General features: G+C 28.1%; 1 protein-coding gene across 1 annotated transcript; it reads right to left on the bottom strand.

Annotated features, from left to right (window-relative positions):
* Window positions 1-7,312: 7,312 nt before the first annotated feature.
* On the bottom strand, window positions 7,313-12,071 carry LOC109124124 (peroxisomal membrane protein 11B). Its single transcript, XM_059733717.1, has 2 exons — window positions 11,666-12,071; window positions 7,313-11,512 (listed from the first exon to the last, which is right to left on the bottom strand). The coding sequence occupies exon 2, from the start codon at window positions 8,186-8,188 to the stop codon at window positions 7,505-7,507; it is 684 nt and encodes a 227-aa protein (XP_059589700.1). The 5' UTR covers window positions 8,189-11,512; window positions 11,666-12,071; the 3' UTR covers window positions 7,313-7,504.
* Between the last annotated feature and the right edge of the window lie 234 nt (window positions 12,072-12,305).

The raw sequence follows: 12,305 nt of genomic DNA, 5'->3' as shown, positions 1-12,305 counted from the left end.
AGAAAAAAAAGTCTTTGGTCCCTTGAGGGGTCTACAATTTCATAGTGGAATTGTTTGTTGTATGAGAAATAGAATATTTTCAATCATTTGAGACACTATTTTTCTTGACTATATACGTTTTTTTGGCATATACACCACTTTTTGCGTTTTGACCAAAAATAGTACTAACAAAAATTTTCCATAACATAAACTTGTTTTCAAAGTAATGTTCAATATAGTGCATCTATACCACACAAGCTGTCATGTCATAAAACCGTAGTTGGCGACTATCATTTTATTTTTCTAAAATGGTTAAAAATCGTAGTCACCAACCATAGTTTTAATTTTAAGTTTAAAGTCCCAGTTGATGACTATGGTTTTCAATTCTTTTAAAAATGATCAAAGTCGTAGTCACAATTGGGGCTTTAACTTTAATTATATATATATATATATATATATATATATATATAATTATGTTGTTTCATTTGAAATATTTAACTTTAATTTTTTAAAATAAAAATATTATATTATTTTGATTTTAAATAAACTTATCTCATTATTTAAAAAATAATAATATATGAAATTAAATAATTGATATTTTTAATTTGATATAAAAATATTTTTTTAATTTTATTAAAACAATAGGTACTATATTTAATATAAATATAAGTAGTTAATTATATTTAAATATAAATAAAATATAATAAATTATATTTATTTAAAACAAATAAATTATGAAAGTCTATTAAAAAATAATAATATAAATTATTATATTAATTAATATTTTTTTTGTACACTATATCTAAGTGGTATATAATATCATATTTATATAAGTTCAATTTAAATTTAAAATTTATCATATTTTAATTTTAGTTCATAATATCACATCATGTCCATAGGATAATAATTTATGAAAATATTATCATATTTTCATTTAAGTTCATAATATCATATCGATATGATAATAATTATTTATATATTTAAATGAAAATATTATAAATTTTAAACTTAAATTAAACATATATATATATATATATATATATGATATTATATACCACTTACATATAATATATAAAAAAATTATTAATTAATATAATAATTTATATTTTTTTTCTAAATAGGCTTTCATAATTTTTTTTAAATAAGTATAATTTATTATATTTAATTTATATTTAATTTTAATTAATTAATTATATTTATATTAAATATAGTGTCAATTGTTTTAATAAAATTTTAAAAAAATTATATCAAATTAAAAATATCATTATTTAATTTCATATATTATTATTATTTAAATAATGAGATAAGTTTATTTAAAATCAAAATAATATAATATTTTTATTTAAAAAAATTAAAGTTAAAGCCGCAGTTGGTGACTATGATTTTGACTATTTTTAAAAGAATTCAAAATTGTAGTCATTAATTGCGGCTTTAAATTTAAAGTTAAAACCGTGGTTGGTGACTATAGGTTCTAACCGTTTTAGAAAAATAAAACAGTAGTCACCAACTACGGTTTTATGACATGACAGCTTATGTGATACAGATGCATTAAATTGAGCATTATTTTGGAAATAAGTTTATTTTACAAATTTCTTTTTCAATGTACTATTTTGGGTCAAAACTCCCACTCTATAGATGTTATCTATAGTAATATTTGTTTCATTTTAAATCTAATCTTGTTTATATTTTACAAATGCATAACAAATGATCATCCATACAACGAAAAATGACAAAAGAGCTTTGTGGTTTGCTAAGCTCTTGCATCTTGTATTCTAACATAACATCTTGGATGCATATTGAGAAACAAAATAGTTAATTTCAACAAATTTCCATTTTGGGTTTTTTCTCATTGGTAAACTCCTACATCATATGATATCAAATTTTGGTTAATATAGAAGTGAGGAATTAAATAACCTTGGATGCTCCACCTCATGAGCCACATTTTTAGTTTTATGAAATCCCATCTCAAATATATATATATATATATATATATATAATCTTGTGTTTTTCTTTAACAAACACAACAATTATCTCAAGCCACTTCTAAACTTGAAGATATGTCACGAATACACTATAGGAGAACAAACACTAATGCATTAATTGCTATTCTCTTTTTTAATTATTTCTTCAAGAAGTTTTCATGGGGCTTTCACTTGGCTTTAATTTCATGTTTCTTTGATTCATGTTCTTGAACCTTGAGTAAGCATTCCTTGAACAACCTGAGCTCAAGATCAAAGAAATTCTCATTCATATTTAAGGTTAAATTATGGACAACCTGATGCCAATGGTTTCTAGCATATTATGAGATCAAAGCATCCTTAGGACTTAGATAAGAGAGAATTAAAATTACATATTTTATTTTCATCTTTTTATGCATAAATATAAAACAATTTCATTATTTTAAGAGTATAATTAATGAAATTTGATATACAATTCTTATGTCTTCTCTTGTTGTCCAAATGAATTATATAATGGTACTTGTAAACAATACCATAGTTTCCTAAAATAATTAAGGACCACATTTTTTTAAGTTCCAAACTTTTTCCTAAAATACTATAATGATTTTTTTTTCATAATTATTATGGTTGCAACAATAAACAAAATAAAAGTAAATCATGTTACATCATTTAATAAATGTCATAAAAAATGCAAAAAAAAAATAAAAATAAACCCTATAAAGGATATATATTTGCATCAAGAATAAATATCTAATTCAATAAATTTTCATAAAAAAATATTTCTACTTTTCACAAAATTTTCAATGTGGCCTATTGTCTTAGGATTTTCTTTCAAGTTGCTTGTAGATGGGAATGGGTCTAGATAGAATTAAAAGAAAAACAAAAGAATTAAAAGAAAAAAATGAGAAGTAAGATTTTCAATATTTACTAATATAACCTTGATAGATTTATAAATGAGATTACATCGACTTATAAATTATTTGTCAAGATAGCTTTTACCAACCTTGACATAAGAATATTTTAACTATATATATTGACTTATAATTTTGCTATCAAGGTTGTATAACTATAAATTAAAGAAAATTTTAGAAAATTCCATATATGTCATTATTGCCTTTATTTAGATACCTTAACATATGAATATATTAATTTTATATCGACTTATAAATTCTCTGTCAAGATTGCATCATCGTAAGTCATGGAATAATCACTAGAATTCATATATATCATTATTTCTTTTAACTAAGTTTTATATGTCATAGCTGCCCATTTAAATAAAAAATATTGACATATACTACTTTAAGTAAAGATAATATGTGTCAACAATGACCCTTTTTCTTGTAGTGTATATCAAGTTGTTATGTTATGTTATATCTCATATATTTCTTATGGATTGAGTTACTGTTACTAAAAACCGATAGTAACAAGTATTCTCAATAGAGGCACCATGATATCTTATAAGATTGAGACAATATGTCCCGTTGGGTGATCATAAGGAAGTGTGTTTAGGTAAAACTATGATCATAGTAGTTCCTTAAGTGAAACTTGACATAAGCTCTTTGTGAGCTAGGATATGTATTTAATCATACTATAAGAGGATATAGAACTCAAGGATGGTAGAGGTAATCTTGAGAAGCTGATAACTTTCACCTCATTAGATTATAGACACTAGTTCATGAGAAACTATATATAGTAGGTAACAAGTCACGAACCCGATCAAGCACTTGGTATCTCATTATTATTTACATACGGTATTGAAGTGTAGTTGACAGTTTATAGTAGGATGTTAAGTCAACTTTAGAATTATATTTTGAGAAAGCTAGTATTGTCTTATGTGTCCTAGTGGTACCCGTTTAAACTCATATACCTTGATGACGCAATTTATGAGGGTTGGATTAGCTCTTGATTTCACTTATGTGCGTGCATAAGGGGATTTTGGTAATTATGTAAGTTTGCACAAGGGTTAGTGAATGGTATCTTTAGATCGGCTAATGGATTAATTAGATAGCCATGTTGGGTTAATTAATCAATTAAGACCTTTTTTAGGTTAAATTAAGTGACTTAAGCTCATGGTTAGCTCAAGTCACTTAAGCTTAGTAGGAACCTTATAAATACCCCCTTAGGGGTTAGGGTTTCAAGCATTTTTCATTCATTTTCTACATTCCAAAGAGAAAGCCCTAGCCTCCACCCTCTAAACTGCTACCATTTGAATGCTAAGTTCGAGGTTAAGATATTAGGTGGAAAATAGTGGGTCTATGAGATCTCTAATAACTTCGATTTTGTTTTTCACTACAAGGATTAGATTTAGGAACATTTAGATCTAAGTAAGTTCTTTATTCTCATGTTCTAGATCCTGAAATTGAATTTATTTGCATGTTTTCCATTATGTGTAGGATTTGGATAAGCCTAGGGAGAATTACATGCACCTAAACTAATTCAAGGATAGGGAATAGAGAATTCCAAAATACCATACAATTGGTATTTGAGCCCTAGTTAGGGAAAAATATGTTGGATTCCTTTTAGGATGTGTTAATCCTAGTTTTGTTGGGTTTGTTATTTATCCCAAGCCTAAGGGATGTATGTATGTGCATGAGATTTTGTTATCTATAAATATATAATGTGATTGTTAATTTGTTAGATTGGTTTACTTTTCCTAATTGGGTTTTAAATCCTACAAGGGGTATAAGATTTTTTATTCAATGGGAAAATCTTGTTTTTATTCTAGATTGGTTTGTAAATTCCAAATCAACGGAGTATAGGATTTTGATGTAAAAATCAAGTTTTTATCAATCTATGTGACCCATGGAAAGTATGGAAGCATTCTGGATAATCACAAGGTGATCTTGGATATTTCCTAATCCAAAAAAGGAATTCTTCTATAGAAAACAATGATTGGAGATGTAGAAATCCCTTCTTGGATTTTGTAAATTTGTAGCAATGCTTGAGCAACTAGATTAGCACTTGAGTGGTTATTGAGCGCTCAAATGTTCATTCTAAAGCTCAAAGCTACATTCATCGCCCGAAACACTTCAAGTGCTCTTGGAGGTATCAATAGCATTTTTAGGGGTTTTAGGGGTATTTTTGGTCTTTTGTAAAACCACTAACCTATTTTTTTTGTAGGTTTATTTTGGTATTTTTGGATTTTGAGAATCCAAATATTTATTTGGGTTACCAAATAAGCAACAAGATCCCTAACCATGAGATTTCCTTTTTTTATTTTATTTCCTTTCATGATTTTAATTTATATTGCATATGATGGGAAATCTAATTAAAATACTCTCTTTGTTTTTTTTTTTTAAATGGTACTTTTGGATTTTTATTTTATAGAAAATAAATTTCCAAAAAGATTCTTTCCAAGTATTATTTATTTAAGAATTAGATATTGTTATCACCGATGGTCATTCCCTATAGAATTTTCCTATTATTTTGGGTTAGGTGAAAACAACACATAAGGTGTAACTACTCGCTCCCAACCATGTAGATATTGTCTGCTTTGGACCCAAAGGGGCCCTCACGGCTTTAAAACGCATCTACTTGGTTAAGAAGAGTCTCTACATATACAGCGCCAGAAACTTTCCCCCCTATCCGATGTGAGACATCACAAACACCTCTCATGTAGACACAACGTCCTCATTGTGTCCCATGGGATTGCGGGATCAAACAGACGAACACCCCTACGGGGCCAAACAAACCCCACACCGAGGTCGAGGATTGGCTTTGATACCACTCTGTCATGCCCCAAGACCCACTTCAAGGGATGACGGTCATTTCACACCTCAAACCCGAAGGCTTAAAGTGTAACCTGACCCAAACAATCATATTGTAATTGGAAGTAACCAATTACCAAATATCTGTTCAGAGTAGCGAAACAAAATTTTAAAATATTCAAACTTAACTTTAAAACTAAGCATCCATCAACCAAAATCCATTATCCAAATAGATTGCAAACTCAAACAATCAAGTGCTAACAAATTTTCATAATCTCCAAATCTCAACTTCAAACTATCATAAAAAAAATTTGTAAGTTCAAATCTAAATAGCTTCCAAAAACCAAATAATCCAAATGAACATAAACTTATAAGCTAATAATGTCCAAAAATAACATCCTAAGCAAAATCCTAATGAAGACCATTCTCCGACCTAGCCATCACTCCTTGCCCAAACTAAGGGTACTTGAAAAAAATTATCAACAAAGGGGAATGAGATCAAAGCCCAATAAGGAACATTAATGCAATCCATAGATCAAATATTTCAAGTTCACTTGCAAAATAGGAGATATTATAACTAATTCTTTTCATAAACTTTTGAGTTAGTTTTGCCAATACATTCAAAACTTTTACTTGTACACTTTCATTTTTTATTCAAACATTTTCAAGCATTGCTCTTTAGTGAAAGGCTTATTACTATTGAAATGCAACTCAAATTTATTAATTTAAGGATGCATTTGGAATGTATTCGAAAAAAGTCAAATATCTAACAAAAAGTGAATTTTGGTTTTTATAAAAATGAAGTATGTGTTATTCCTGTTTTCATTTCTAACAAAGAATTAATTGCAGTAACGAATGAAAATTGAAATAGATTTCTCATTCTCATTCCTATTTGTAATAGGTATTAAAGTTTGGAAGTTGGAATAGAAAATGACGATAGGAAATTAATTTAGTTTTAATTATTTAATATGTTTGAATTATTTTTTAGAATGAGAATAAAAATAAAACACTGATTGTTGTAATAAATCAAATCTCCTTTTTACTACAACTAATTTTGATTCCTTTTTTCTCTATGGATTATGATTTCCCATCCTTTCCATTCCTATTTCCATCCAAGGATCACAACCTAAAATTTTAGACATTTCATAGAAGAAATTGTGTTTTGTTAACGATTTAATTAACTAGAAATAGAACTTATTTTGGAATTTATTCACTGTAGGCAAGCAATTAATAGTGAATAGTTTAAATCCAATTTGATAACTATTTTTGAAAATAGTTTTAAAAAATAGTTTTTGAGAACATATTTTTAAAATTATTCTCTTATATGTTGTAAAAAAAAAAATGTATTTGGGCACTTAAATGTTTTTAACCCGATTTTTATATTTTTAAATATGTTTTAAAAATAACTTTTATATGTAGTGTTTTATTTTTAATTTTTCTGGATATTTATATAATTATTTTTTGAAACAACTTTAAGAAAATAAATGAAATATTATCTGAAAACACCTTATTTTTTGTTTTTAAAAACAGAAAATAATTTTGTGTTTTCTAACTGGCAAATTGTTTTTCTGATTTTCTATTCAGGATAACAAAAAGTTATTTTCGAAAACAGTGATCGACTTCAAATTCTCATTATATGCTTGGCAAAAGTTCTGAATGCTAAAGGGATTTGTACAAGTAAAGGAATCCATTAATTTCAAGTAGATAAGAAAGACTATACAAGCTCAATATAGATCTTAATTTTAATTGAACGCAAAACTCGTCTATTCTTACTGATTCTCATGAGCAACTTCGTTGAAAAATTTTCAATTTCCATGACTGAAACCATCCCCATCTGGTTCTTGTTGGAATTGAACATATTCAAGAAGGCCAATTTCTATACCAACCAGCCCATGCAGAGACCAAACCACTAATCCCAAGTGAAACCGCATGGTTGCAGAAGGGGTTTGGCTCAATGTCCGCCACCGCGATGATCAAGTCCGCCACATTGGCGGCCACCGCCATCAGCCTCATCACTCTGTCTTCTCTAATCTTCCGAACACTCGCCTTCACGTCGTCCGTGGACTTGTCAGTGGAAGTAGTGATGAGCTTTCTCTCTTGCTCTACTCCCCCCTTAATCATAATGAAATCAGATATTATGAAGAAAATGTATCCAAAAGACTCACCGAACGCTGATATGAAGCTCATCCTCCTAGCTAACTTCGCGTCCAGCACCCCAATTCTGGACAACCAAAGGAAGTGATCGAAGAAGAAGTAGACCATTTCTCCAGCATTAGCAAGCACTGCCAGGAACCTAAAAGTTGGGGTGGAACCAGGGTTCCGGCGCAGGGCGTTGAAGCCAGTGAGAAAGCGGCCGCTGCGGAAGGCTTTTCGACTGAGCCCAGATGCAACCTCCCATTGCTTGGCTTTGTGGGCAGCGTCGGGATGGGCAGCTTCGACATGCCAGTGGACAAGCTTGGAAACATATTGGAAGGTCTTCACAAGCTTGTCAATCCCATCTCTCTTTGCTAGGAAGATTACAAGCTTGTCTACTGTGTCATTCATGGCTTCTAGCTCTGATCAAAGTATGAGGTGAACATGGCATGAAGAAGAAGTTGATGATTTGGGGTTGATGAGAAGCCTAGGGCTGTGTATTAAAAACGAAGGAGAGCCACAGAATTACTGGTTTTTGGATAACACGTGACGATGCATATTTTTGTGGCTGGACTTTGTTTTTCTCTTATTGTGATTTATACCATTATTTAGTCCATTTTGTCTTGAATTCTAGCAGCTTCAGTGTGGTGTTGGCGAGATGTCCTCTACAATTTTTTTGTTTAGACATTTCCATGAGTTATTTTGGCATTATGGTCAGACTTATAATGGCAATATAATCAAGTCCAAGACACAATAAAATGGCTCACAATAATTACAGCATTAAATATTCGTTAGGTTAGGTTTTGTTCTCGGAAAATTTGAAGAAAAATATTAAAAAAAATGTAAAAAGAAAGAAAAAGTGAAATATATATAATAAAATTCAATAAATTATTTTCATTTACTACTTCGAACTAATTTTATTTATTTTAACTCATCAATATAATGATTAAATAATTTTAAAATGTATAAGTATTAAACTAGTTTTAATTATATTTGATTTTATTTAATATTTTTTATAGGATAATCAAACATGAGAAAATATTTTTTCTTAATATTTTTTTCTTTCCTTAATATTTTCTGAAAACCAAAAATAACCAAAGTTTCAATGCATTTTCTTTATGAAAATTATTTTGTTTAATAGAATTTTGAAAAACTTATTAAAGAATTACTTAAAATTATTTTTAGGCAGGCAATTTATTGGTGCTTCTAACAAAAATATATAACAATCATATAAAATATTATAAAATCATTTATTTATTTATTTATATTGAGAGAGCCTTTAATTAAGTATTTAAGATATATTGGGTAAATGTTTTCAAGAACAATTTTCTATTCTAAAAAAAAAATATGTGTTTGGAAACTAGAAATTTGTTTTCTATTTTATGTTCTTAACAATATAAAATAAGGTCTTTTTAGAGAATATTTTTTAGTTGTTTTGAGTTATTTTTTTATGCTTGTTTTAAAAATAACTATATAAACATAAAAAATGATTAAAAATAAAGCACCACATATAAAAATTATTTTCAAACCATTAAAAATGAGTTAAAAGCATTTTAAGTTATTAAACATACTTTTATTCTATAAAATATTAAAGAATATTTTTTAAAAATTGTTTTTTCATAATTGTTTTAAAAAGACAGTTACCAAATAGACTGTGGACCTCGCATTTTGCACGATGTGTTCCCGCTCGATGGCGCAACTCACTTTTTTATTTATTTGGTGAAAATTTGATTTTTAGAAAAAAATTTGGAGTCGTCACTTATTTTTGTTTTATTTTTTAAAGGAAAAACAAAATAAGAAAGAAAAAACCCTAAGTGTGACTCTTGATGGAAAAACAAGTCTATGAAAAACCGAGTCGGATCCGGGGGTCAGGTTCCTTATTGGGAAGGTACGATAAAAGACTGAAAGCACCCCTTTAAGCCCCTAAAAATAGGTCTCTATTAAATAAGGTGAGGCAGATGTGACAATTGATGAGGAAATGAATGGATACCAATGAAATAATCAAATAATAAAATGAATCGAACATGATAACGAATAAATAAATGAAGTAAGATTGAGAACGTACCTTAACAACAAGTAATAATGCATTATCATGGAAGTGAGGTTAGCTCAAGTATAAAATTATCACATGCATATCAAAGAGCAAGACAAAATTCGAGCAATATTCATTAAGTATAACAATTGGCAATCAAAAGAGAAAACTCATATATAGGGTCCCCACCAAAGCCCAATTTATTTTGTATGAATTAATATCATAAATTCCATTATTTAGGAAATTAAATTTGAAAGAAATTGGAATTTTGAAAATTATTTGATAATTAGAATTTTTGAAAATTATTTGATAATTGAAATTTTGAAAATTAAATTTAAGAATTAGAATGTTGAAAATTAAATTGTGAAAGAAATTAGAATTTTGAAAATTATTTAAAGATTGAATTTTTTAAAAATAAATAGAATAATGATAATAACGAAAATAATAATGATTAAATAAATAAACGGGAAAATTGGAATTTTTGAAATTGGAAATTAAATTTAGAAATCGGAATTTTGAAGAATTATTTAAAGATGGAATTTAAAAAAATAAATAGAATAATAATAATAATAACTAAAATAATAATGATTAAATAAAATAAATGTGAAAATTGAAATTTTGGAAATTGGAAATTGAATTTGGAATTTTGAAAAAATTATTTAAAGATGGAACTTTAAAATAAATAAATAAATAGAATAATAATAATAATAACAAAAATAATAATGATAAAATAAATAAATGTGAAAATTGGAATTTGGAAATTGAATTTGGAAATTGGAATTTTGAAGAACTATTTAAAAATGGGAGTTTTTTTTATAAAAAAAAACTAAATTTGAGGATCAGAATTTCAAAAAATTATTTGAAAATGAAAACTCAAAAATTAAATTTAAGAAAAGGGAATTTTGAAGAATTATTTGAGAATTGAATTTTTGAAAATTTGATTTGAAAGGAATTGGAGTTTCAAAAATTTATTTGAAGGTGGCATTTTAAAAATTAAATTCGGAATTGTGGAATTTTTGGAAAATTAAATTTAAAATTTTGAATTCTGAGAAATTAAATTTAAAATTAGAATTTTAGAAAATTGTTTCGAGAATCGAATTTTAAAGAATTAAATTTAAAAAATTGGAGTTTTGGAAAATTGAATTTAAGAATTAGAGTTTTGTAAATTAACTTTAAAATCAGATTTTACAAGATTATTTCAAAAATGATATTTTTTTTAAAAAAAAAAGGTATAGATAAATGAGTAGATAAAGAAATTTGGAATTTTAGGAGATTTTAAAGAGTTATTTGAGAATTAAAAAAAATAAAAATAAACAAAATAAATAAAGAAATGAAGCTTTTAGCATTAAAAGTTTTTTTTTTTTAAATGAATAAAAAGATGGCATGGCTATTGCATGTGCATTGTTTTTCCAATCACATATGACTGTCATGATTGCCAATAGTAAAGTTTGAACAAGAATTCCACTTAGCATTCCAATCCAAATACCTTTGATGCTCGAAACGAAACAACCATCCCAAAAGAAACCAAAAGTAATTGCAATCCCAACAAAAGCAACCTTGAGCTTATGAACCAAGAGCCAAGTAACAAACACATGGACCAAAAGAGCTAACCCAGAAACCCAAGCAATCACTGCAGCCCAACAGCATGGAATCCAAACCAATTCATAATTAGGTCAAGCCCAAAAACCATCTCGAACTGATATCTACACATAACATCTCAAAATAACTCATTCAAGTCAACAATCCAACCAAAAGGAGACCCAAAACACATAATCAAAGCCCAAAATCCAAACCCAATATTGAAAATAATTATTGCAGAAATCAAAGAGGGAATAAATGAATAAATAAAACCTCACATTGGAAACCCTATGATTGGAGACGGAATGCAACAATACACGATAGAAGCGGTGGCGGTGATAATCGAAGCATCGGAAGGTGGAGGTCGACAATGCTTGCATCTTCGACAGCAAGATCTAGTAGGTGGAGGCCGTAATGACCAAATGAATGAAGAAAGGGGAAACGAGAGAGAGAAAGAGAGGGAAGGACGTCGGGGTGGAATGTGGTCAGATTAGTGGCTGACGGTGAGAGGAATGATGACAGTGATGAATGACAATGATGAATGGAAAGAATGGGAGTCGTGGGTATGGTGTCGGTGAGGAAAGAGAATGGGAAGAAGAATGATCCCCCCCCCCCAAAAAAAATGGGTCGGTCGCCCAAAAACAAAGAAAAATGGGGGGAGGTGAAAATAGAAAGTGCCATCGAGAAAAAAAAGAAGATAGAAGAGAGTGGGGGAATGTGGTGATGTGAGGGGTATGGGGGGTGGGTGAGGGTAGTTGGAGGGTAGGTGGAGGAAGAGGAGAGAGAGGAGAGAGAAAATGAAATAAATAAATAAAATAAAAATATACTATTATATAATATAACATAATAATAATAATAATAATAACAAATAAAAATAAAAATAAAACAATTTACAAAATAAAAAAATCTAAAAATTAA

Source organism: Vitis vinifera, chromosome 16 (assembly GCF_030704535.1).
Source record: "Vitis vinifera cultivar Pinot Noir 40024 chromosome 16, ASM3070453v1".
Taxonomy (NCBI): domain Eukaryota; kingdom Viridiplantae; phylum Streptophyta; class Magnoliopsida; order Vitales; family Vitaceae; genus Vitis; species Vitis vinifera.
This window is presented reverse-complemented; position numbering and strand designations above follow the sequence as displayed.

Excerpts from the sequence above, each read along its gene's own strand:
- LOC109124124 (XM_059733717.1), bottom strand. The coding sequence starts at position 8,188 with ATGAATGACACAGTAGACAAGCTTGTAATCTTCCTAGCAAAGAGAGAT.